At 60.4% G+C, this 25,022-nt stretch overlaps 1 protein-coding gene and 1 gene segment (V, D, J or C); both read right to left on the bottom strand.

Annotated features, from left to right (window-relative positions):
• Positions 1–2,061: 2,061 nt before the first annotated feature.
• The window catches only part of LOC122222684, a 171,637-nt gene continuing 148,676 nt past the window's right edge, over positions 2,062–25,022 (bottom strand). The window contains exons 8-10 of the mRNA XM_042943232.1: positions 3,741–4,046; positions 3,203–3,541; positions 2,062–2,504 (exon numbers count right to left, since the gene is read on the bottom strand). Coding sequence (XP_042799166.1) covers positions 2,110–2,504; positions 3,203–3,541; positions 3,741–4,046 — 1,040 coding nt within the window. The 3' untranslated portion in view covers positions 2,062–2,109. The remainder of the gene's footprint in view (positions 2,505–3,202; positions 3,542–3,740; positions 4,047–25,022) is intronic.
• On the bottom strand, positions 14,921–19,675 carry LOC122223211. The segment is given in 7 exon segments: positions 14,921–15,087; positions 15,184–15,317; positions 17,287–17,619; positions 17,706–18,026; positions 18,123–18,446; positions 18,579–18,878; positions 19,091–19,675. Coding segments are annotated over 7 exon segments (1,617 nt in total).

Below are 25,022 nucleotides of genomic sequence, written 5' to 3' on the forward strand. Positions count from 1 at the left end.
CTGTCGGTTGGGCCCCGCACACTTGTCACGGTCAGCGCTGTGCTGTAGAAGAGACTCAGTAGGAAGAGGGTGAGCAAGGTGACCGTGGTGGGCCACAGGCTGGCTCCTGGGGCGTCTTCCTCCAGGTCCTCCTGCGGTAGGTCCAGCACCAGCCAGGGAAGTGGCTCCCGGAAATCTGCAAGACACTGAGAGTCTGCCAGACCCATGTCTGCACAGGTGGGCGTGAGCCCAGGCCTTCCCTTCCACGCGCCCTCGGGGTCGGGACAGTGGGGTGCCCTCTCACAGGACTGGGGCTGCCTCAGGGAGGATGGGGTGACAGGTGCCCAGGGAAGGGGTTGGGACCCTTGCAGTTTTTCAGATGCCCAAGGCCCCCCATGTCTGAGGGAGTCCTGGCAGGACCTTGGGGAGAGAGACCTGGCAGGGCCAGAGTTCTGCTGCTCTAAATGGAACTCAAGCCCAAGGCCTCCTGGACGCCCGCCCCGTCTGTGTGCTCAGCAAGCCCTCAGCAAGCCCTATGTTCTTGGCTTGGCCTGGGCCTGGGCCCTGGGTGGGGTCAGAGAGGACCAGACATGCCACCCTCGGATGCTCCGGGGTGAGACAGGGCTCTGGGTCTGAGGGCATGCTGCTTTCCCAGGGAATGTGGCTGATAGGCTACAAGGAGTTTGAGGGAGGCCCAGGCGAAGGCCACCAGCATGGGCTGTCTTCAGGGTCTTAGGGCACAGACCTTCTGTGTTAAGTGGGATTTGGATCTGCTTGTCACATGCTGACACATCCAGTCATCCATCCTTCCATCCGTCGGTCCGTCCCTCTCCTTCCTACCATCCACCTGTCTGTCCATCCTTCCTTCCATAACATGTCCTGTGTTGTGTCTGCCTGACTGTCTGCTGTCTGTCTGCTGTCCCCCTCATCTATTGACTCTTCCTCTCCCCCATCTCTTTAGGAAGTTCTTTCTCTGGGCCAGGCACTGGCTCCCTTGGTGGCCAGACTTTTGAGAGGGGAGCAGTGGCCATGTGGGTGGCATCCCCAGCTCACTTTGGCTCTGGGAGCAGTGGCAGGAGGCCAGAGGCCAGGTCCCGTGGGGAAGCCCAGCAGGTGTCTGAGATGAGAGCAGGGGCCCCGCTGCCCCCTTGTGGGAGCTATGCCTCCAGGTGTCCCACGGTGGCCACGGTAGGGCCTCTAAGCTCTGTCTTCCTGCCGGGGCCTCCCGCAGCAGCAGCTGCAGAGGGGCCCTGGTGGGAGCTGTCTCTCCTCACCCCTCCCCGGCCTGCCCTTGCCATATCCATACTCGGGTCCAGGAAGAGATGGGAGACCTGAATCCGGGGGTCAGGCAGGGAGCAGGGGCTGCCTGGGAGGGTCTGTGGAACTGGGCCCTGAGCTGTGCCCGGGGAGCACACAGGCAAGGTGGGGAATCTTGGGCAGGGAACACCCCCCCCCCCCCCCTTGCCTTCATGGACCCGGGTCTGGGCTGTGAGCTTCCTGCATCTAGACGTGTGTGTGTGCGCGTGAGTGTGAGCCTGGGGCATGTGTGTGCTGCCTACAGAGTCGTTTGGTGCAGGGTGGCTCCCTCGCTGGGTGCATCAGTGAGGCCGTCCCACAACCGTGTACGTTTCACCACCTGTGGTGCGAGTCCCTAGGATCCTGCCCTGCCCTCATTCCTGCCGTGGCCCCTGATGGTGACACCAGCCTCCTCACCGGCCACCTGCTCTCCTGCCTCCCTCTCGTCCCTCACAGCTGCCCCTAGAGGCCTTTTCTGAGATCCAAGACCACGTCACCTGCCCACTGAGGACTTGCGTGGTGCCCGCTGCTCAGGACCCACTGGGCTGTGCCCACCTCGCTGACTGTCGACCTCGGGTTTGGCTCCCAGCTTGCCTTGCTGTGGACCATGTGCTCACACACACACACACACACACACACACACACACACGGGTGTGAAGGCCGAGCAAGGAAAGTGAGGCCCCAAAGGGTCAGGGCAGCAGTCACCCTCCCCGCTGCGGGCCCTGCCGTGCCCTGGCCGCAGACCCTGAATATGGACAGACAGGCAGCCTGAAGGAAGCGTGGGGCTGCTTTGGGCCAGTACGGAGTTTATTCAGGGAGGGGCAGGTGGGCAGTTCAATAGCAGACGCCTTCCACATCCGACATGACCACAGACACGTTGACGTGGGTGGGTTTACCCGCCAGGCGGTCGATGGTCTTCTGGGTGAAGGCCAGGGGCAGGGCCTCGTGACCCACCATGCAGGAGAACTTCTCCCCCTGCTTCCAGTCCTCGGCCGACACTCGCAGCACGCTGGTCGTGGCAAAGGTGGGGACGCTCTGGTCGGGCTCCTGCAGGGGGCCCCAGGTCAGGTACTTCTCCCGGGACAGCTCCTGGGATCCTTGCAGCCATCGTACCAGCACGTCCTCGGGGCTGAAGCCTCGCACGAGGCACGTCAGCGACACCAGCTCATTGAGGGCCAGCTCTTCCGACGGCGGCGGCAGCAGGTGGACCTGGGGCCGGAAAGTGTTCTCTGGAGGGCAGAAAGCTGGGTTAAGGGTCTGGGCACCCCAAGCCTCAGTGTCCTCGGGAAAGTGTTGCCCGCAGGGCAGAGAGCCGGGTGGGGGGTCTGGGCACCCCGAGCCTCAGTGTCCTCGGGAAAGGGTTCCCCGCAGGGCAGAGAGCCGGGTGGGGGGTCTGGGCACCCCAAGCCTCAGTGTCCTCGGGAAAGGGTTCCCCGCAGGGCAGAGAGCCGGGTGGGGGGTCTGGGCACCCCAAGCCTCAGTGTCCTCGGGAAAGGGTTCCCCGCAGGGCAGAGAGCCGGGTGGGGGGTCTGGGCACCCCAAGCCTCAGTGTCCTCGGGAAAGGGTTCCCCAGAGGGCAGAGAGCCAGGTGGGGGGTCTGGGCACCCCAAGCCTCAGTGTCCTCGGGAAGTGTTCCCCGCAGGGCAGAGAGCCGGGTGGGGGGTCTGGGCACCCCAAGCCTCAGTGTCCTCGGGAAAGGGTTCCCCGCAGGGCAGAGAGCTGGGTGGGGGGTCTGGGCACCCCAAGCCTCAGTGTCCTCGGGAAAGGGTTCCCCGCAGGGCAGAGAGCCGGGTGGGGGGTCTGGGCACCCCAAGCCTCAGTGTCCTCTAGTAAAATGTGGGTGGGAGCCTCTAAGCCCAGGGGCTTGAGGGAGAAGGCAGGCCAAGGAGTTGCCCAATGGCACCTCACGGTCAGGGTCTGGGCCCACCTAGGACTTTGGAGATGGTGTCAGTTTTTGGCGTCTTGAGCTCGGGATGGGTGGCGGTGCAGGAGAAGTTCTCCCCACGGTTCCATGGCTCAGCGCAGCCTGGAAGGACACTGGACACACTGTAGCAGCCACAGGAGTCACGCTCCGGGGGCTTCTGGATGGCCTCCTTCCCCCCTGAGGGTGTCCAGGAGAACAGGGCACCCTTGGGGTTTTTCAGGCCGCTCAGTGTGCACGTGATGCTGGCATTGGAGCCCAGAAGCAGGTCCTCGAGGGCGGGCTTGTGTAGTGACAGGTGGGGTTCATTGCACGGGGAACACTGAGGAGGGGGGTCATCTGGAACTGGGGGGAAGGTTGAGCAGGTCAGTGAGCCCCTCTGCCCACCTCCCCTCCCCCTCCCTCCAGCTCCTTCCCGGGTGCCTGTCTCGGCCACTCGCCGGGAGCTGGGCCCGGCAGCCCACTCTCGTCCCGGGGGAGTTCCAGGTGGCGGGTCAGGGTGAGAATGTGGTGGCCCCCGCCCCGCCCCAGCCTGCCCTCTGACCTGTGCAGGGCACGGACACGGCCGGGCTGGTGACGGCGTAGTGCTCCACGTGGCATTGCAGGGACGTGCCATCGGGGCACTGGCTGGCCGGCAGGGTCAGCTGGCTGCTCGTGGTGTACAGGTTCCCAGAAGCAGACTTCACCGCGGGGAAGTTCCGGATGGACGCGCCTTCCTTGCTGGGGCTCCAAGTTACTGTCACGGGCTCCGGCGGGAAGAACCCTTGCACCAGGCAGGCGATGACCACTTGCCCGGCTGGGTCCCTGGTCTTGAGGCTCAGCGGGAAGACACGGGGGCTGGCTTTGGGCTCTGCAACACAGGACGCTCTGTGAGGCGGCGGGCCCGCATGCTGCCTGGACCCGTGACGGCCTCACGAGCCCGGGATGATGCCCGTCTCTCCTTTACACTGGAGGAAGCTGGCACAGAGAGGGTTAGTGACAGCCCTGAGGTCATTCAGCTCACGTGCCGTGGACCTGGGGTCGGCACCGGCTGCCTGGGTCCTCCTGCACCGTTTCTGAACGTGCTTGTCAGGGTTCTAGCACGAGGACCTGGGCATGTTCCTGGGAGAAGGCCTCGGGCACAGGCCACTCCCAGACGGGATTCGTGGTTACTGAACACGGCTCTCCCACTCACTGGCTGAGTCCGCACGCGCTGCTGGACTTTCAGCTTCCCATCTGTGCAGTGGGCACAGACATGCTCTCTGTTGGGCTTTGGGGATCATGACAGGTGGGCCCAGAGCGGGGGCACAGGCAGAGCAGTCCAGGCTTGAAGCGAGTCTGCACCAGGGCCAGTTGCCAGGTAAGAGGTGGCACAGGGCAGGAGATGAGGTCTGTTCCTCTGGGACCCCCTTCCCACCAACCAGTCAGGGTCCCCATCCACCCACCCACCCGCAGCCTCCAGATCAGTGACAGTTGACCTCTGTGGCCTATGAAGTTTTGGAGGTCAGAGGCCTAATTCCAACTCAGTCCTGGGATATCCCTGCTGGAAAAGTCAAGAACACGAGGCATGATCTGCTCATACAGGACCAATTTCCTTCAGGGACTGGTGAGGAGAGAGGGGATCATGGCTGCAAAGGAAGTAGCATGGCCCTCATGCATCCCCGAGGAACACAGGGGCCAGCCTGGCTGGAGACCAGATCTCTGGGGGCTGACGCTAACCCAAACAACACCTTCCCTTGCACCCTAGCCCAGCCCAGTTCAGGCCAGCTCAGTCCAGGTCAACCCAGCTCAGCCCAGCTCAGCCCAGCTCAGCCCAGCTCAGCCCAGCTCAGCCCAGGTCAGCTCAATTCAACTCAGCTCAGCCCAGGTCAGCTCAGTTCAGCCCAGTTCAGTCCAGCTCAGCCAAGTTCAGCCCAGCTCAGCCCAGTTCAACTCAGCTCAGCCCAGCTCAGCCCAGTTCAACTCAGCTGAGCCCAGCTGAGCCCAGCTCAGCCCAGTTCAGCCCAGTTCAACTCAGCTCAGCCCAGCTCAGCCCAGCTCGGCCCAGGTCAGCTCAGTTCAGCCCAGTTCAGCCCAGCTCAGCCCAGGTCAGCTCAGTTCAGCCCAGTTCAGCCCAGTTCAACTCAGCTCAGCCCAGCTCAGCCCAGCTCGGCCCAGGTCAGCTCAGTTCAGCCCAGTTCAGCCCAGCTCAGCCCAGGTCAGCTCAGTTCAGCCCAGTTCAGCCCAGCCCAGCTCAGCTCAGCCCAGCTCAGCTCAGCCCAGTTAAGCCCAGCTCAGCCCAGCTCAGCTCAGCCCAGCCCAGCCCAGCCCAGCTCAGTCCAGTTCAACTCAGTGCAGCTCAGCTCAGCTCAGCTTAGCCCAGCCCAGCCCAGCTCAGCCCAGCTCAGCCCAGCCCAGAACAGTTCAGCTCAGCCCAGTGCAATCCAGCTCAGCTCAGCTTAGCTCAGCCCAACCCAGCTCAGCCCAGGGCAAGCCAGCTAAGCTCAGCCCAGCCCAGCCCGGTTTAGCTCAGCCCAGTTCAGCCCAGCTCAGCCCAGCTCAGCTCAGCTCAGCCCAGTTCAACTCAGCTCAGCTCAGCTTAGCCCAGCTCAGCCCAGCTCAGCCCAGCTCAGCCCAGTTCAGCCCAGTTCAGCCCGGCTCAGCTCAGCCCAGCTCAGCCCAGCTCAGCCCAGCTCAGCTCAGCCCAGCTCAGCTCAGCCCAGCCCAGCCCAGCTCAGCCCAGTGCAACCCAGCTAAGCTCAGCCCAGCCCAGCCCAGCCCAGCCTGGTTTAGTTCAGCCTAGCCCAGCTCAGCTCAGCCCAGCTCAGCTCAGCCCAGTTAAGCCCAGTTCAGCCCAGGTAAGCTCAGCCCAGCCCAGCCCAGCTCAGTCCAGTTCAACTCAGCGCAGCTCAGCTCAGCTCAGCTTAGCCCAGCCCAGCCCAGCTCAGCCCAGCTCAGCCCAGCCCAGAACAGTTCAGCTCAGCCCAACCGAGCTCAGCCCAGGGCAAACCAGCTCAGCTCATCCCAGTCCAGCCCAGCCTGGTTTAGCTCAGCCAAGTTCAGCCCAGTTCAGCCTAGCTCAGCCCAGCTCAGCTCAGCCCAGCTCAGCTCAGCTCAGCTCAGCCCAGAACAGTTTAGTCCAGTCCAGCCCAGCTCAGCCCAGCTCAGCCCAGCTCAGCCCAGCCCAGCTCAGCCCAGTGCAACCCAGCTAAGCTCAGCCTAGCCCAGCCCGGTTTAACTCAACCTAGCCCAGCCCAGCCCAGCTCAGCCCAGTTCAGCCCAGTTCATCCCAGCTCAGCCTAGTTCAACTCAGCCCAGCCTAGACCGGTTTAGCTCAACCTAGCCCAGCTCAGCTCAGCTCAGCCCAGCTCAGCTCAGCTCAGCTCAACCCAGCCCAGCCCAGCTCAGCCCAGCCCAGTCCAGCTCAGCCCAGCTCAGCCCAGTTCAACTCAGCTCAGCCCAGCCTGGTTTAGCTCAACCTAGCCCAGCCCAGCCCAGCTCAGCCCAGTTCAGCCCAGTTCATCCCAGCTCAGCCCAGTTCAACTCAGCCCAGCCCAGCCCAGTTTAGCTCAACCTAGCCCAGCTCAGCTCAGCTCAGCTCAGCCCAGCCCAGCTCAGCTTAGCCCAGCTCAGCCCAGTTCAACTCAGCCCAGCCCAGCCTGGTTTAGCTCAACCTAGCCCAGCCCAGCCCAGCTCAGCCCAGTTCAGCCCAGTTCAGCCCAGTTTAACTCAGCTCAGCTCAGGCCAGCTCAGCCCAGCTCAGCCCAGTTCAGCCCAGCTCAGCCCAGGTCAGCTCAGTTCAGCCCAGTTCAGTCCAGCCCAGCTCAGCCCAGTTCAGCCCAGCTCAGCCCAAGTCAGCTCAGTTCAGCCCAGTTCAGCCCAGCCTAGCTCAGCCCAGCTCAGCTCAGCCCAGCTCAGCCCAGCCTAGCTCAGCCCAGCTCAGCTCAGCCCAGCTCAGCCCAGCTCAGCCCAGGTCAGCTCAGTTCAGCCCAGTTCAGTCCAGCCCAGCTCAGCCCAGTTCAGCCCAGCTCAGCCCAAGTCAGCTCAGTTCAGCCCAGTTCAGCCCAGCCTAGCTCAGCCCAGCTCAGCTCAGCCCAGCTCAGCCCAGCCTAGCTCAGCCCAGCTCAGCTCAGCCCAGCTCAGCCCAGCTCAGCCCAGGTCAGCTCAGTTCAGCCCAGTTCAGCCCAATTCAGCCCAGTTCAGCTCAGCTCAGTTCAGCCCAATTCAGCCCAGTTCAACTCAGCTCAGCCCATTCCAGCCCAGTTCAGCCCAGTTCAGCCCAGCCAAGCCCAGCTCAGTTCAGCCCAGTTCAGTCCAGAACAGACCAGCTCAGCCCAGTTCAGCCCAGTTCAGCCCAGCTCAGCTCAGCCCAGTTCAGCCCAGCTCAGCCCAGGTCAGCTCAGTTCAGCCCAGTTCAGCCCAGCTCAGCTCAAGTCAGCTCAGTTCAGCCCAGTTCAGCCCAGCCCAGCTCAGCCCAGCTCAGCCCAGCCCAGCTCAGCCCCGTTCAGCTCAGCTCAGCCCAGCTCAGCCCAGCTCAGCCCAGGTCAGCTCAGTTCAGCCCAGTTCAACTCAGCTCAGCCCAGCTCAGCTCAGCTCAGTTCAGCCCAATTCAGCCCAGTTCAACTCAGCTCAGCCCATTCCAGCCCAGTTCAGCCCAGTTCAGCCCAGCCAAGCCCAGCTCAGTTCAGCCCAGTTCAGTCCAGAACAGACCAGCTCAGCCCAGTTTAGCCCAGTTCAGCCCAGCCCAGCTCAGCCCAGTTCAGCCCAGTTCAGCCCAGTTCAGCCCAGAACAGCCCAGTTCAGCCCAGCCCAGCCCAGAACAGTTCAGCCCAGCCCAGCCCACATTCACCTAGCTAGCTGCCTGTTACAGCTCGGCCCTGTGATCTGGGGCGTCATGCCGACCCTCCTTTCTCCATCTGCTCTCTGTCCTGGTGCCTGTTCTCCATCCTCTAGGGCACAGCAGGGTCAGGACGGGCTGACTGAAGTGAGGACGCCTGAGCCACATCTGGACCCACATGCTCAAGGCTGCTGGAGGGTCCACTGCATCTGAGAGGCTCAGGCTTCCCTCAGCCAGGTGGCCCAGGGCTGTATGTCCATCTGCCTCCCAAGAGCATTGAAGTTGAGGATGAAGGCCTGGGTCTCCTGCATTCCCACCTGATGGCCGCAGGGTCTCAGCAACCACCTGCCCTACTCTGGGCCATTAGTGTTGTCGGTGGGCTGAGGTTGTGAGGGGTGGGCCGGGAGGGGCTGCGTGACTGTGTCTGGCCCACAGATGGGGTCATTTGCCCACTTCCTGTCCCACCAGTGGTGGCTGCTCGCCTCCACGTCATGTCTGGTCTGTGGTCTGGCTGTGGTGGAGCCAGGTGTGTGCGGCCTGGCCGGTACGACCCCCGGGAGGCTGACTCTGGCCTGGGGTCATGTGGGTGCAAAGTCGGGTGGCCTGGTGGGGTCACGGCTCCATGTGGCTGGCTGGGGGCTGAGAGGCAAGGAGGCAAAGGCTGCAATAGACACAGGGAGGGCTCAGGGACACTGGGGTAGAGATGGTCTCAGAGGTGGAGGTGGAGTGAAGGTCTGCAGGGGTGGGGCCTGGAGGGACAGGGCTTTCCCAGAGTAACCCCTGGCAAGCCAGCAGGCCTCGGCAGACCTTCTGGCTACAGGGGAGGGTATGAGCGTGAAGAGCCACTCCAGCCTGGCTGTGATCGTGGCCACCCTTCCTGGAACAGCCCTCAAACAGCTGGGGCCCCAGGGTATGGCTGGGGTGAGGGCATGGGGGCTGTCCCTGTCTGGGAGCCTGGAGTTCTGTGGGTAGGGCCAGCTCCCCAGCCCACCCTCTAGAGCCAGGGCTCTCCTGCCGCTGTCTGAGCTCCTGAGTTGCCTCTTCTGTGCGTCCTGACTAGCCCTCCCTGGTGCAGGTTGGGCCCAGCTTGTGTCTGTGCCCGTTTGATCATTCACTTCTTCATGCACAGAAGGTTCTGGAGCTACACACAGGAACCAATGATCCACTCCCAGGAAGGACACCACCAGGGGGAGTGGCAGCAAGCTTCAGGCTCGATGGAGATGTCTGCCAATGTTTTTTCCCCCTGATGGGCTCTGATGGCCCAAGGAAGGGGGAGTCAGGGCAGGCCAAGAGGCAGAGGAGAGACAGGTGCAGGGAGGGGAGCCCAGGATGGCACAGACACACAGTGGCCTGGCTCCAGGGAGCTCTGGGGGTTTCGTTATGAACCCCAGGATCCCCCAGAATCACCTATAAGGGATAATTCATCCTGCCAGCCCTGCATACCCTTGTGAGCAGGGGACTGTCCCTGAGGCAGGTGCCCATGAATCCCTGGACTGTGCACCCTCTGAGGGTCCAAAGCACTGGGGTTCCCCCCTGAGCAGCCCCTGCCCCAGAGAGCAGAGAAAGTGAGAGACGGGTCGGGCAGACTCGGTGGGCCACCTTCTCCTTCAGCCTCCCTGCTCCTCAACTTGGGCACCCACACGTGGGCAGCATGCACACAGACAACCTGGGACACAGGGCAAAAGAGGAGGTGTCCCTGGACCTGAGATGCGACATCAGGGTCTGTCCACCCGTGGGTGGAAGGACCTGGACTCAGGAAAGAGGTCTGAAACGCACTCTGTGAAGACTGACCAAGCACCTGCCATGTGTCAGGGGCTGTGCCCAGCGTGAGGGTCCTACTGGGGGTGGAAAGAGCCAGGGAATACTCCTTGGGCTTTTTTTTTATTATTTGTTTATTTTTTAAATATGAAATTTACTGTCAAATTGGTTTCCATACAACACCCAGTGTTCTTCCCAACAGGTGCCCTCCTCCATGCCCATCACCCGCCTCCCCTCCCTCCCACCCCCCATCAACCCTCAGTTTGTTCTCAGTTTTTAAGAGTCTCTTATGCTTTGGCTCCCTCCCTCTCTTTTTTTCCCCTTCCCCTCCCGCATGGTCTTCTGTTAAGTGTCTCAGGATCCACATAAGAGTAAAAACATATGGTAACTGCCTTTCTCTGTATGACTTATTTCACTTAGCATAACACTCTCCAGTTCCATCCACGTTGCTACAAAAGGCCATATTTCATTCTTTCTCATTGCCACGTAGTATTCCATTGTGTATATAAACCACAATTTCTTTCTCCGTTCATCAGTGGATGGACACTTAGGCTTTTTCCATAATTTGGCTATTGTTGAAAGTGCTGCTGTAAACATTGGGGTTCAAATGCCCCTATGCATCAGCACTCCTGTATCCCTTGGGTAAATTCCTAGCAGTGCTATTGCTGGGTCATAGGGTAGATCTATTTTTAATTTTTTGAGGAACCTCCACACTGTTTCCCAGAGCGGCTGCACCAGTTTGCATGCCCACCAACGGTGCAAGAGGGTTCCTGTTTCTCCACATCCTCGCCAGCATCTATAGTCTCCCGATTTGTTCATTTTAGCCACTCTGGCGTGAGGTGATATCTGAGTGTGGTTTTGATTTGTATTTCCCTGATGAGGAGCGACGTTGAGCATCTTTTCATGTGCCTGTTGGCCATCTGGATGTCTTCTTTAGAGAAGTGTCTATTCATGTTTTCTGCCCATTTCTTCATTGGCTTATTTATTTTTCAGGTGTGGAGTTTGGTGAGTTCTTTATAGATTTTGGATACTAGCCTCCTTGGGCTTTTCTTGAAGGAGGAGGGACTTCCTCTTGGCTGAGGCCTGCTGGCTGGGCATCTGGGCATCCCATGGCTGCTGTGACCAAGGACCACGGACTGAGGGTCTTCAAACAACAGAAATTTACTCTCCCAGCTCTGGAGATCCAGGAGGTGTTCTTCCTGTCTCTTCCAGCTCCTGGGGCCCCAAGCACCCCTGGGGTTGTGGCTGTGTCTTTCCGTCTCTGCTTCCGTCTTCACGTGGCTTCTCTGCGTCTGTCTCTGCATCTGTCTCTCCTCTTCTGCCTCTTGTAAAGTCACCTGCCATCAGGTTTGGGGCCTGGACGATCTCATCTTAAGGTCCTTAACTTTAATCACATCTGCAAAGACCCTTTTCCCAAAGTCACATTCACAGGTTCCAGGGATTAGGCCGTGGGCATAGCTTTGGGGGGCCACTGTTCAGCCTGCTGTGGTGGATTCATAAGAGAAGGAAAGAAGGAGGGACAGAGGGGACCCTGAGAATGCAACCTCTTATTGCTGGCACAATCCTCTCCTACCCTGCTCTCAGACTGTGCTCCCAGTGCGACTGGCCTCTGCAGGCCTCTCTTGACTGGTGACCAGCACTCTGTCCTCCCAAGCTTGGGGGACATGCATTCTGCCCATGAGCACTGGGAGCCCATGTGAGCCGAGCCCTTGTCCCCGTTCTGGGGTCCATAGGGTGGGTCTCAGGATCTGGGCCACAAGTCAGAGAAAGAAGACAGCTCTGCCCTCAGGGGGCCTCCAGCCCAGGAGGTGGGAGGAAGGACCTAGGCTGTGGCATGTGAGAAACTTGCAGGTGAGGGTGGGTCTTGGTGCAAAATAGCAAAACTTTCTTAAAATTTTACTCTATCATCATCTATCAGTTTACCTATCATCTATCAATCTATCATCTATCTGCCTATCTACCTACCTACCTTATCTATCCATCCATCCATCTATCATCTATCTAATCTATCATCTATCAGTCTATCTTCAGTCTATCAGTTATCTATCATCTATCTATCATCATCTATCAGTCTATCATTTATCTATCTATCTATCTATCTATCTAATCTATCATCTTTCATCATCTATCAGTCTGTCATCTATCTATCATCTATTAGTCTATCATCTATCATCATCATCTATCAGTCTATCCTCAATCTATCATCTATCAATCTATCTCCCTATCTTATCTATCATCTATCAGTCTATCTATCCATCCATCATCCATCTAATCTATCATCTATTAGTCTATCTTCAGTCTATCTATCTACATATATATATATATATATATATATATCAGTCTATCTATCTATCTATCTATCTATTTACTTATCTATACCAGCTTATCTCTCTCTCTCTCTACCTATCTATACCAGCCTATCTATCATCTATCTATCTATCTATCTATCATCTATCTGCATGCCTGCCTACCGACCTACCTTTATCTATCTATCATCTATCTATCTATCTATCTATCTATCTATCTATCTATCTATCTATACCAGCCTATTTATCATCATCATCATCATCTATCAGTCTATCATCTATCTGTCAACTATCATCTATCAATCATCTATCTACCTACCTTATCTATCTATCTATCTAATCTATCTATACCAGCCTATCTATCTACCATCATCTATCAGTCTATCGTCTATCTACCTATCGTCTATCTACCCACCTTTATCTATCTATCTATCTATCTATCTATCTATCTAATCTACCTATATATCATCTATCTATCTATCTATCTTTCTATCTATCTATAATCTATCTGTAATTTTTCATGCTATCCCAGTGCCATGGCCTAGGTATTTCCTCCCACACTTGGTGTGGCCTCTACTGCATCCTGGAACCTGCATATAAAATACAGGGCACGTACCACCCTGCACCCCTTTTATACAATTTTAGAGAAAAAGGAGAAAGGATTTACTGGAGCCCACGTGAAGCAGCTGCTGGGACCCACACTCGCTCCAGAAGCAACCTTTAGTGTGGGGGTTTCTCACACGAAGAGCTACAGATACTCATGACGAAGAACATTCCAGAAAGTCACAGACTCATGTCCTGTTTTCAGTATGTGCAAGGCTGCAGGCTCCAACCTTATGGGAATGTGGGGAGGTCTTACTCTTATCTTCCTGTTTGCAATGTTTCCTGCAGGTTATTTGCCGCTGAAGCAGAGGTATGGCATGTGCTCAGGGCAGAGAAGGAGCCCCTGCTGGGAAGTCTGGTCATGTCGTTCTGGCCTTGGTCAAAGTAGAGCCTTCCTGGGCACTCAGGAAGAGACTTAAAGCTGAATATCTCCTCTATTTTATCAGTGTGGGGCCTGGTTTCCTGGGACTGTGTGTGTCTGCATGTGAGTGGTGGGCTGTGGTGTGGCCTTGACCTGTTTTAGCCCCCACCCCCAGCTTCCCTGATGTTCCATTTAGACCAAATCCTCTGTGTCTCTGAACGAATCTCAGAGTTGCCCAATCCTGGGTTTTCTGCCCCCAGGCTGCACACTTGCTGTCACTCATTTCCATTCCTGGTTTGTGTCAGAGCCCATGGGACATGGGACAGGGATGGGAGGCTTTCTGTGGAAGACCACCTCCATGAGCAGAATCTCTTTTTCCAGAGGGTCTGGGCATTCGGGCGCTGGGAATGCGGCCATGGGCCCTGAGCGATGGTCCTAACAAATCACACCCCCTCAGACAGGGCTGAGAGGGCCGTGCCCCTCTGGCTTCCTCCTTAGTGTAACTTCTGTAGTTATTGAAACATTGTCTTCTCATTGGCCATTTGGTTTTTCCTCTCTGTGAAGGATCCACTGCTCACTTTCTTTCCTTTTATTGGTTCCCAAACATTTTGTATATGAAGGAATCCTACTTTTCATTGTGTGTGTTCACGTATTCTCCCCCAATTTCCAGTGGACTTCATAGAGACTCTTGTGGGAAGGTCTCTCCACCCAGGGAAACCACCTCTTTATTCTCAGGAGCGGGGCATAGCCTCATGCCCACCACTGTCCTTGGTCAGCTGACTGTCTCACCAGCATCTTGGCTCCTGCCTTCCAGGCTCATCAGGTTTCTTCTCGAAGATGGCGGTGGCCAGCCCCAGACAGCTTGTTTGCTTTTGTGTCTTGCTCAGCTCACTGGGACATCCAGGCTGGCTGGTGGGATGGGGGCCAAGGATTGTCCTGTCTGTGTGTGCTCAGTGGGTGGACAGATTGGGGTGGGTGACTGGTGGTCCCTGGAGGCTGATGCTGGCCCTGACCTTGGTGATTGTGCTGCTGTGTTCCTGTGGCCTTCTGCACAGACCAGAGAGGTAGCTACTGCGAGTTTGTCACGGGGAGACTGTTGCGTTCACATTAGCATGGGAAGGGGCAGTGAGTCTTGACGTCAGCAGAGCAGGAGTGATGGGGACAGAGCTGGGGTGTCTGGGGCGTCAGAGGGATTCTCGCAGGGAGCCGCTGGCTGGCCACCTGGGCCTTCAGGCCCAGAACTGCCCCCTGCCCATTCCCTCTGGCCTCTTGTCTACATCCTTGGGCAGACCTGCCTCCCACCACCCCCGCAGGACAGCAGGCACCTCTCCCAAAAAGTGTTCAGGTGACAGGGATTTGTAAGAAGGCACTTTACTAAGAAACTCAAAATGAAGTTAACAGGGCAAGAGGGTTGCCAAGCCAGGAATGAGAGGTCACATGGGGCCTGGGTGGACAGGGTGGGAGCTGCTGGCCCAGGACCCGTGGGCAGTTCCTTCTGCTGCGAGACCCCTCCTCCCACCGGGAGCCCTGCCCACAGACCTGCATTCTGCAGGGGCAGGTGCTGCGAGTGGCCGGTGGGAAGGCTGGGCCCAGGGGCAGGCACTTGGACCTGGTGGCAGGGAGGTCGGGCTGAGTCTGGGCTTGGGCTCGGAGTCCTTTTTTGGCTCAGAACTCAGCGGTGGGCGGGGCCACGGGCTTCCCCCTCAGCGTGCTTTGGGGGTTGTTCGGTCAGAACAGGAGTGGCCCTGACACCAGGTCACTTTGCCGAGAGACCGATGATCTTCTGCGGCTTGTCCCAAAGTGGGCGGGGTAGGGGCTGTGATTGGCAGGTCCCATCGGTGCCTTGGACCTTGGGGCTGAGCTGGAACCTTCTGGATGCCTGTGTGCTGCGCTTACCACCCCCCCCCCCCCCCCCCCCCCAGGGCAGGCACACTGCCTCAGACATGGGGAGGGGGAGGGGGAAGCGAGCCCTCGTTGCTCTGGCTCCCGGCTACTTCGCTGCCTGTATGTTTGCGTAGTCCTGGAAGGTCTGCGGCTTCTGCAAGACGGTGGCAAGTACCGACTTCACCTGGGGGAGGGCGCGCGTGAGGACAGCGTGAGGGAGCAGGCCTCCCCCCCACCTCGCCCCGCCCCCTCCCTGGCACAGGGACCCCTGTGCTCCCACCTTGAAGAGGGTGATGGCGGCTCCGTAGCTCACGCTGAGCAGGAAGAGGGTGATGAAGACCAGCAGGCTGGTCCACAGCTCGTCCAGCTCGTAGCTCTCAGCGGCGTCCGCACACAGGTCCTGGAGCTCCAGCTCTGCAGGCACCGGCCAGTCAGCCTTCCCGGCCCAGCCTCTGCACGTGCCGGGGAGGGCGGAGCCATGGCAGGCCCGGCCCCCCCGGGGAGGCGGACACAAGACCACGCCCAGCCTCCGCACGTGCCGGGGGGCGGGACCATGGCAGGCCCGTCCCTCCTCTCCCCTCCCCCACCTGCCCCAGGAGGGGGACACAGTACAGAAGCCTTGGCCTCGGCTGCTGCTGGTGTGCTGGTGGCTGGAAGGCAGACCGCCTCGTCCCGCCTGCTCTGCAGCTGCCCCTCTGGGGCGGGGGCGGAAGCCCCCCAAGTTGGCCAGTGGCTGTGTGGGAGTGGCCTTCCCTCCCTTGACTCCTACCCCTAGCAGCTCTGTTGCCCACTGCAGAGCCTGCGGCCACCCACCAGGCCTCCCCAGCCCCGTCCCCACTGGGCTTCGCCAGCGCTGGCCCACAAGGACCTTTCTGAACTGTACGCGGATGGCCACCTGCCCCAAGCCCTGAGGGGTCTGAGCTCTGTAGCCCAGCTCACAGGACCTGGGGTAGCCCCAGGAGTCAATGAAGCTGGTGCTTTAAGGGGTTGGCTCGGTGCTGTGGACTTTGTTCAGGCCTGAGGGTGCCCAGAGCTGCTACCTGCTCCTACACTGGGCCCAGTCTCCCGGCTCCTCCTGCCCTGGCCCCACTCTCCCCTGACAGGCTCTGCAGAGCGAGGCTGTCGTGCGTGGCCCTCAGGCTCCCGTGTGCACTGCACAAGCCAGTGCTTCCGGGCTTGTGTCAGCAGCGTGTGGGCCAGATGGATATGGTGGGTGCTTGTGTGTGTGTGAGCATGACGGGAGCAGGGGGTCTAGGGCTGTATGGGCTTAGACCCTGGCTCTGACCCCCTCGGCCTCTAGCCCCGGGATAGGGCCAGCAGCCTGTTCTGGGACGTGGTCCAGCGGGAGCGGGGGACACAGCCCACACTGTAGGTGTGCGCGTGTCCGTGTGTCAGTGTGTGTGTTTGTCCATGGGGTGCAGCTGACGGAGGGGCTGGACTGAGGAGGCCCGGGCCGTGAGAGGAGTTTGGGGTGGGAGGCCTCTCCACATCCACGTTGGATCCAGCGGTCCAGCTATGACAGAGAAGGGCTTGGGGGCGGCCCGGGCGAGAGAGCAGACCGTGGGAGGCCACGTGTCAGCATGTGGGACACGTCCGCCACGTGGCGTGCCTGTGGCTGGTGGTGATGTTGGAGCTGCTGTGGACTCGCTGTGAGGCTCACGGGAACGTGCCTGCGAGTCTGGGCGGGTGCGTCCCCGGCATGGATCCAGGGTGGAGTGAGGCTGAGAGGCAACATGGGGCACTCGTGTTGACCCTGGCCTGTTGTGACCGTGTGTGCAGGCAGGGCAGGGGCAGTTAGAGCCCCTCGGCTCGGGTGTGCGAGCGGTCCGGGCCCTGGTTCTCGTGTGTGAGGAGGTGGCAGTGAAGGGGCTGTTCTGAGTGCAGGTACCTGAGTGGGGGTTTGACTTGGCCCGTTTCTCCATCAAAGGGCCTGTGTGTGTGCAGCTGGCCTGGGGATCCAGGGGCTTGTCTGTGTCCAGAGGGCCCGGCAGGAGGCTGGGGGTGGAGGCTGAGACCTCTGTGGCCTCCAGCAGAGGGAGGGGCCGTGGGCTCCCTGAGGTGTCTGTGGTCCTTCCCCTGGGACCATCCTGTGGCTTTTGGGACCCCTTTGAGTGAGCAGGACCCGTAGTGGCAGGGAGGGGCCTGGGACATGGATGATGACGGTGGACAGACTACCCCCATCTGCCCCCTCCTCTGGGGGTCCCTTCCTCTGTGCCAAGACACCCCTGCCTGGCAGCCCCACCCACCCCCAAGAATGGGTGCCCTCAGGACTCTGAGGCAGGCACTGCAGTGTTTATTGACAACAACAGACCGGCAGGTCCGGCCGGCCCCTCCCCCGCCCCAGCAGGATGGAGCTCTGGGGGGAGGGGTGGGCATCATTTACCAGGGTTTTTGGACACGGATTTCTTGAGCGTCCTAGAGCCAGGCAGCGCCTCGTGCACCACTTGGCAGGTGAACACATCCCTCTGCTCCCAGTCTGCCCGGCTGACCTCAAGGCGACTGAAGACAAAGAAGGCTGGGCTGGGGCCGGTGGCCTTGTGGGGCCACGTGGTGGCCTGCTGTTCCGTCCGAACAGGGCTGTCGTTTTGAAGCCATTGCACCGAGATGTCCGGGGGAAAGAAGTTCTGGATCAGGCACGTGAGAGTGACTTTGTCCTTGGTCTTCGGCTCCCCCTCGGGCGGCAGGAACACGTACACCTCCGGGGGGAAACGCCGGCCTGTGGACAGGTGTGGGGTCAGCCCAGGCTGCAGCCCGGGAGGCCCACTTGCCCCCCCTCCCCTCCCTGGGGCCTGCGCGGCTCACCGGGGGCTTTGGCAATGGAGCGCACGATGTCCTTGGGCAGGTCCGGATGGGTCACCTTGCATTGGTAGGTCTCCCCCTCAACCCAGTCAGTGGCATCCACAGGCAGGGTGGAAGTGACGGTGATTGTCCCGTTGTACTGAATCTTCTCGACCATCGGGTCTGGGTGCACAGACTCCCCATTCTCCCGCGACCAGGTCAGGATCATGCCCTTTGTGTTGGCCAGGTCCACCACCAGGCAGGTGATCTTGGGCGACTTGTGGACGTACAGGTCAAGAGGGCTGGGCGGGCTCAGGTAGGTGCTCACACCTCGGGGGTCAGACTCTGCAGGGGAGTGTGTGGGAGGTGCTGTGTGAGGGTGTGGCTTGGCCCTCCTCTGAGCCCACGTACCTGGGTGTTGGAGGGGATGCGGAGCCATACCTGTGCACTTGCGAGCGTTGTCCTCAAAGGTGAAGCCTTGATAGGTGACCTGGCAAGTGTAGGTCTTTTGGGACACCCACTCACCCTGCGTGATGTTGAGCTCGCTGTGGGTGGAGGTCACCTTGCCCTCCTGCCTGCCGGGGGCAGTGTATGGGAATATGTTCGTGGCCTTCTGCCCATCCACCAGCCAGGTGACCTCCATGTCACCTGGGACGTAGCCGGAGATGAGGCACAGGAGCTGGATGGTGCTACCGGTGTCACCGAGGGGGTCACACGAGGAGTGGAAGAGCTTCACGGTGGGGGGAATGAAGTTCATGGCACACGCTAGGGGTGAAGGTGGCAGCGTGGCGTCAGCCCCCTGAGCCCACGACACCCACGTGCCCGCCCAGGCGCCTTCCTCCTCTCCTAGCCGCTCCCGCCACGCCTGCCCCCCCCTCCAGCCCGACCGTGGCTCACCACTGACGGTCTTGTTGATGGTGGGGGACTCCGCGTGAGCCACACTGCAGGTGAACCTCTGTTTGGCCCACTCGCCCCAGACGGTCACGTGGCTGGTGGTGGTGTAGAGGCCAGAGGTCTCCTGGAGGGTGGCGGGGAGGGTCACGACGCTCTTGTTCAGGGACCCCGCATCCCAGGTCACGGTCACCGGCATCGGGAAGTAGCCCGTGACCAGGCAGCCCAGTGTCACGGACGGGGCAGTGGCGACGGTGCCTTTGCAGCAGGTGGCCAAGGGGAAGACGAGGGGGGCCTGGATGGAGGCTGTGGGGGCGGAGGCAGTGTCAGTGCCGACCGGCGGAGTCTGAGGGGGAGAAGTGTGGGGCAGAGCGGGGTGGTCGGGTGGAGGGGCGCACGGGGACCCCTTCTCCAGCCTCAGGGGGCAGATGCTCATTTTGGACTCTTGTTCCCCGAGTCTGCTAGCAACGCCCTCCCACGAACCCCTGTGTCCCTGCCAGAAGCAGGGGTGTTCTTACCTTTGGCCAGGACGCCCTGCCCGCAGCCCTGAGTGGCAGGAACGTGGGGTTCTCGGGGAGCAGAGGTGTCTGACTCGTGTCCTGACCTGCGGAGGCTCCAGGGAGCCCGACTACAGGCCCCATTCATAGCAGAGCCCGGATCAGTCCTCCCCCACTCCCCCAGGTGGTGACTCCTCCCCGGAGCCCAGACCCCAGGTCATTGTCCACGCTGCCCCCTCGGTCCGGTGAGACCGACCAGTCCACGTGGCCTCGCGTCAGGACGGCCGAGAGCAGTGATACTAACCCGCTCCACACCCAGCCTCACTAGCTCTGCTGATTCAGACCAGCTCAGGTCACGGGAGTCCGCCTTGGTCCGGCCTGGCCCACGTCAGCCCAGGAGACCCGATTTCGAGCAGGCTAACTCATCTGAGTTCAGTCCACAAACTCCACCAAAATCCTTCAGCTCCGTTTGGCTCAGCCTGCCAGCCAGGCTTGTCGTACCTGCTCAGTCCCACTCAATGTAGCCTCACTGACCTTGGCCGCTGGACCTAGCAAAACAGTACACCCTGCTTGACTCGCTGAAGCCTGATTCAGGCAGACCAAACCAACTAGCTGAACCCACTTTAGCCCAACCCGACCCAATATAGCCCAGCTCAGCCCAGTTCAGCCCAGCTCAGCCCAGCTCAGCCCAGCTCAGCTCAGCTCAGCCCAGCCCAGCCCAGCCCAGCCCAGTTTAGCCCAGCTTAGCCCATCGTAGCTGAACTGAGCCCAGTTCAGCCCAGCCCAGTTCAGCTCAGGCCAGCTCAGTCCAGCCTAGCTCAGCACAATTCAGCCCAGCCCAGCTCAGCCTAGCTGAGCCCAGCTCAGCCCAGTTTAGCCCAGCTTAGCCCATCCCAGCTGAACTCAGCCCAGTTCAGCCCATCCCAGTTCAGCTCAGGCCAGTTCAGTCCAGCCTAGCTCAGCACAATTCAGCCCAGCCCAGCTCAGCCTAGCTCAGCCCAGCCCATCCTAGTTTAGCCCAGCTTAGCCCATCACAGCTGAACTAGCCCAGCTCAGCCCAGCTCAGGTCAGTTCAGCTCAGTTTAGCCCAATTCAGCCCAGGTCAGCCCAGTTCAGCCCAGCTCAGCCCAGTTCAGCCCAGCTCAGCTCAGCCCAGCCCAGCCCAGCCCAGCCCAGCTTAGCCTAGTTCAGTGCAACCTAGTTCAGCCCAGCCCAGCCCAGCCCAACCCAGCCTAGCCCAGCCCAGCCCAGCCCAGCCCAGTTTAGCCTAGCCTAGCCCATCCTAGCTGAACTCAGCCCAGTTCAGCTCAGCCCAGCTCAGCCCAGCTCAGCCCAGTTCAGCCCAGCTCAGCCCAGGTCAGCCCAGTTCAGCTCTGCTCAGCCCAGTTCAGCCCAGCTCAGCCCAGCCCAGCCCAGCTTAGCCTAGTTCAGTGCAACCTAGTTCAGCCCAGCCCAGCCCAGCCCAACCCAGCCTAGCCCAGCCCAGCCCAGCCCAGCCCAGTTTAGCCCAGCCTAGCCCATCCTAGCTGAACTCAGCCCAGTTCAGCTCAGCCCAGTTCAGCCCAGCTCAGCCCAGGTCAGCCCAGCTCAGCCCAGCTCAGCTCAGCTCAGCCCAGTTCAGCCCAGCTCAGCCCAGTTCAGCCCAGCTCAGCCCAGCTCAGCCCAGCTCAGCTCAGCCCAGTTCAGCCCAGCTCAGCCCAGTTCAGCCCAGCTCAGCCCAGCTCAGCTCAGCTCAGCCCAGTTCAGCCCAGCTCAGCCCAGCTCAGCTCAGCTCAGCCCAGTTCAGCCCAGTTTAGCCTAGTTCAGCTCAACGTAGTTCAGCCCAGCTCAGCCCAGCCCAGCCCAGCCCAGTTTAGCCCAGCTTAGCCCATCCCAGATGAACTCAGCCCAGCTCAGCCCGGCTCAGCCTAGCTCAGCCCAGCCCAGCTCAGCTCAGCCCAGTTCAACTCAGCCCAGCCCAGCTTAGCCTAGTTCAGCTCAACCTAGTTCAGCCCAGCCCAGGCCAGCCCAGTTGAACTCAGCCCAGTTCAGTCCAGCCTAGTCCAGCTCAGCTCAGCCGAGCTCAGCTCAGCCGAGCTCAGCTCAGCTCAGCCCAGCCCAGTCTACCTCAGACCAGTTCAACTCAGCCCAGCTCAGCCCAACTCAGCACAATTCAGTCCAGCCCAGCTCAGCTCAGCCCAGCTCAGTCCAACTCAGGCAAACCCAGCTCAGCTCAACCCAGCCCAGCTAATCCCAGTTCAGCCCAGCTATTCCCAGTTCAGCCCAGCTAATCCCAGTTCAGCCCAGCTCAGCCCATCCTAGCTGAGTTTAGCCCAGTTCAGCCCAACCAAATTTAGCCCTATTCAGCTCAGCCCAGCTCAGCTCAGCTCAGCCCAGTTCAGCCCAGCTCAGCCCAATTCAGCCTAGTTCAGCATAGTCTTGCCCAGCTCAACCCAATTCAGTCCAGCCCAGCTCAGCCTGTCCAGCTTAGCCTAGCTTAGCTCAAGCCAGCCCAGTTCAGCCCAGCTCAGCCCAGCACAGCCACCTTAGCCTGGTTCAACCCAGCAGCCCAGCACAGCCCAGTTCAGCTCAGCCCAGCTCAGCCCAGCCCAGATCAGACCAGTTTGGCCCAGTCCAACTCAGCTCAGCCTATCCCGGTGTAGTTCAGTTCAGCCCACCCAGCCTAGCCCAGTTCAGCTCAGCTCCACTCAGCTCAGCTGAGTTCAGCCCAGTTCAGCTCAGCCCAGTTAAGCCCCATCCAACTCAGTTCAGCCCAGCCCAGCCCAGCCAAATCCAGTTCATTTCAGCCCAGCCCAGCCCAGTTCAGCCCAGCTCAGTTCAGATCAGCTCAACCCAGCCCAGCTAAGTCAAGTTCAGCTGAGCTCCACTCAGCCAAGCCCAACCCACTTAGCTAGCTCATTCCAGTTCAGCCCAGTTCAGCTCAACCCAGTTCAGTCCAGCTCAGCTCAGACCAGCCCAGCTAATCCCAGTTCAACCCAGCTAATCCCAGTTCAGCCCAGCTCAGCCCATCCTAGCTGAGTTTAGCCCAGTTCAGCCCAACCACACTCAGCCCTATTCAGCTCAGCCCAGCCCAGCCCAACCCAATTCAGCCCAGTTCAGCCTAGTTCAGCATAGTCTTGCCCAGCTCAGCCCAATTCAGTCCAGCCCAGCTCAGCCTGCCCAGCTTAGCCTAACTTAGCTCAAGCCAGCCCAGTTCAGCCCAGCTCAGCCCAGCACAGCCACCTTAGCCTGGTTCAACCCAGCAGCCCAGACCAGACCAGTTCAGCTCAGTTCAACTTAGCCTACCACAGCCCAGTTCAGCCTGGTTCAACCCAGTTCAGCACAGCTCAGTCCAGTTCAGTTCAGACCAGTTCAGGTCAGCTCAGCCCAGCCCAGCTCAGCCTAGCCAAGCTTAGCTTGGTTCAGCTCAGCCCATTCCAGCCCAGTTCAGCCCAGTTCAGCCTAGCTCAGCTTTGCTCAGTTTGGCTCAGTCCAGCCCAGCCTGGTTCAGCCCAACCCAGCTCCGTTCAGCCCAGTTTAGCCAAGTTCAGCCCAGCCCAGCACAGTCCAGCTCATCCCAGCCCAGCTCAGCTCACCCCAGCTCAGCCCAGCTCAGCCCAGCTAAGCCCAGTTCAGCTACCTCAGTTGAGATCAGCCCAGCTCAACCCAGCTCAACCCAGCTCATTCCAGCCCAGCCCAGCCCAGCCCAGCCCAGCTCAGCCCAGCCCAGCCCAGCTCAGGTCAGCTCAGCTCAGCCCAGTTCAGCCCAGCCCAGCCCAGCTCAGGTCAGCTCAGCTCAGCCCAGTTCAGCCCAGCCCAGCCCAGCCCAGCCCAGCTCAGCCCAGCCCAACTCAGCCCAGTTAAGCTCAGCCTAGTTCAGCCCAGCTAAGTCCAGCTCAGCCCAGCCCAGCCCAGCTCAGCTTGGTTCAGCCCAGGCCAGCCCAGCCCAGTTCAGCCCAACTTGGCCAAGTTCAGCCTAGACCAGACCGTTCAGCTCAGCTTGGTTCAGCCCAGCTAAGACCACTTCAGCCCAGCCTAGACCAGCCCAGCTTTGCACACATCAGACAAGCTCAGCTAGGTGAGCCACGGTGAGCCAACCCAAGACAGTCCCACCCAGGCTGCATCAGATGTGCTCATTAGACCTGCCTGCCCAAGCCCTGTCCATCCAGGTCTGCCCAGCCCAGCCCAGGACAGGACAGCCCCCACTGAGGACAGCATTTCATCGGACCCAGGTCTTCCTGCCTCCGTACCCCCCCCCCCCCCCCGCTGCCCCAAGCTTGGTCAGATCCCCTTGGCTCAGGATAGCCCAGCTCAACCACAAGTGCTTAGCCTGGCCAAGCCTGTCCTATGCAAGGGCAGGGTCGCCCCCCAAACCCCTGCCTGTGGTACTTGTGCACCAAGGTCAGCCCAGGTTAGCTCTCCCCAGCTTCCCCCAGCCCACCTACTCCTGCAAAATCAGCCCAGCCTGGCCCATCTCAGTCCACTCAGTGCCACACAGGTGAGCGGAGCCAGAGGGACCAGTCTGGCCCGGCCGAGACTGGGATAGTTGGACCCTTTCCACATAACTCCGACCACTCAAGCTGTGCTGGCCCTGGCCCAGCTAGCCTGGCCCACCTTATTCAGGCTGGCTCAGGCTGCCCAGCTCACATATGTGTGGACGTGGGAAGGCCTGCCCACCACCTGATCCAGCATGGACACAGCTCCCTGTTGCTCTCCCTGGACCCTGGGCTAGCGGTCACTGCCCTGGTTCGTTGCAGGAAGATCCACACCCAGGCCACTGTCCACGCCCTCTGCGTGGTCCTTGACCCTGTCAGGCTTGGGTGCTGCCCTAGGCCTGTTGTGCCTGAGGTTCTCAGCCCCTTGTCTTCCTCGAGTTGGTCCTGGGCAGTCTCTGGCTCCCGTGTGTCCCTGTGCGGGGAAGGGATGGCTGGCAGAGGAGCAGCGGTCGGGAGGCTCTGTCCCTGCTGGGTGGGCAGCGGTCCGGACTCGCCTGCCGTTGCTGCGTTTGGGCCAGTGCCAGCGGCTGGGATACCTGAGGCGGCCGCTCCTGCGTCAGGGGCCCGTCCTGGCCTCGGCAGCTTCCTGGACAGGCTCCCGGACAGATGAGGTGAATCATTAGTAACTGTGGGTGTTACATTTGCGATCAGACAATAGGGCCTGGGGGAGGAGAGCTCTGCCTCAGTGCTCTGGCTAAAAATGGGGTGGGAACCCCCAGGGGCCTCAGCAGCCTGGAAGTTCCCTTTATGTTCTTGGGAAGTCCGTCTCGCACCATCGGGGTCGCTGGTGAGGCCCCTGCGCCATGGCAGAAGCGTGCTCCTCTCCGCAGCCCCTGCTGCCCAGCTTGTGGCCTGTCTCCCTCGATGTGGGAGATGTCGACTTGCCGTGCGGCAACCCTCTGGTGGGCGCCGTGAGGCCCCAGGAAGTGGGGAGCGCTGGGCGCCAGCACCGCTGCTCTAGAGGCAGACCTTCAAGGAAAGGGTCGCCCCGTTCTGTGATCGAGCAGTTGAGGCCCGCGTGGCCACGTGCCCGAGGCGTGGATGCAGGGCTTCCCGGTGGCGTGCCACCCTTGTTCCTGTGTCCCACGGCTCGGAGGAGCGGGCTGGGGGCCGGTCCAGTGGGAGAAGCTCCGGGGGGGAGTGAGCGGGGGCCATGTCCATCTGGGGACAGCAGGCCCTGGTCCCCCACTGGCCACCCTGGGCTCCCTGCCGGCAGGTGACCTCCCGCATTGCCCGCACGCTTGCTCCTGTGCTACTGTCCCGCAGCCGGGCTCTTCCTGGGGTGGTACCCGCTGGGCATGGCCCCTGAGGACCAGCGGGGACCTGGGGTGGAGGCTGGACATGGCTGTGAAGTGGGCCGGTGGCTCTGCGAGACCTCGGCAGCCTCTGGAGCCTAGGGTGGACTGTGCCGTAGATCTGTTCTGCGGTGCCCGCTGAGGATGTGAGACCACAGCGTGGCTTTGGTGGCCTCTGATTCT

The sequence above is a fragment of the Panthera leo genome, chromosome B3 (genome assembly GCF_018350215.1).
Source record: "Panthera leo isolate Ple1 chromosome B3, P.leo_Ple1_pat1.1, whole genome shotgun sequence".
Classification (NCBI taxonomy): Eukaryota; Metazoa; Chordata; class Mammalia; order Carnivora; family Felidae; genus Panthera; species Panthera leo.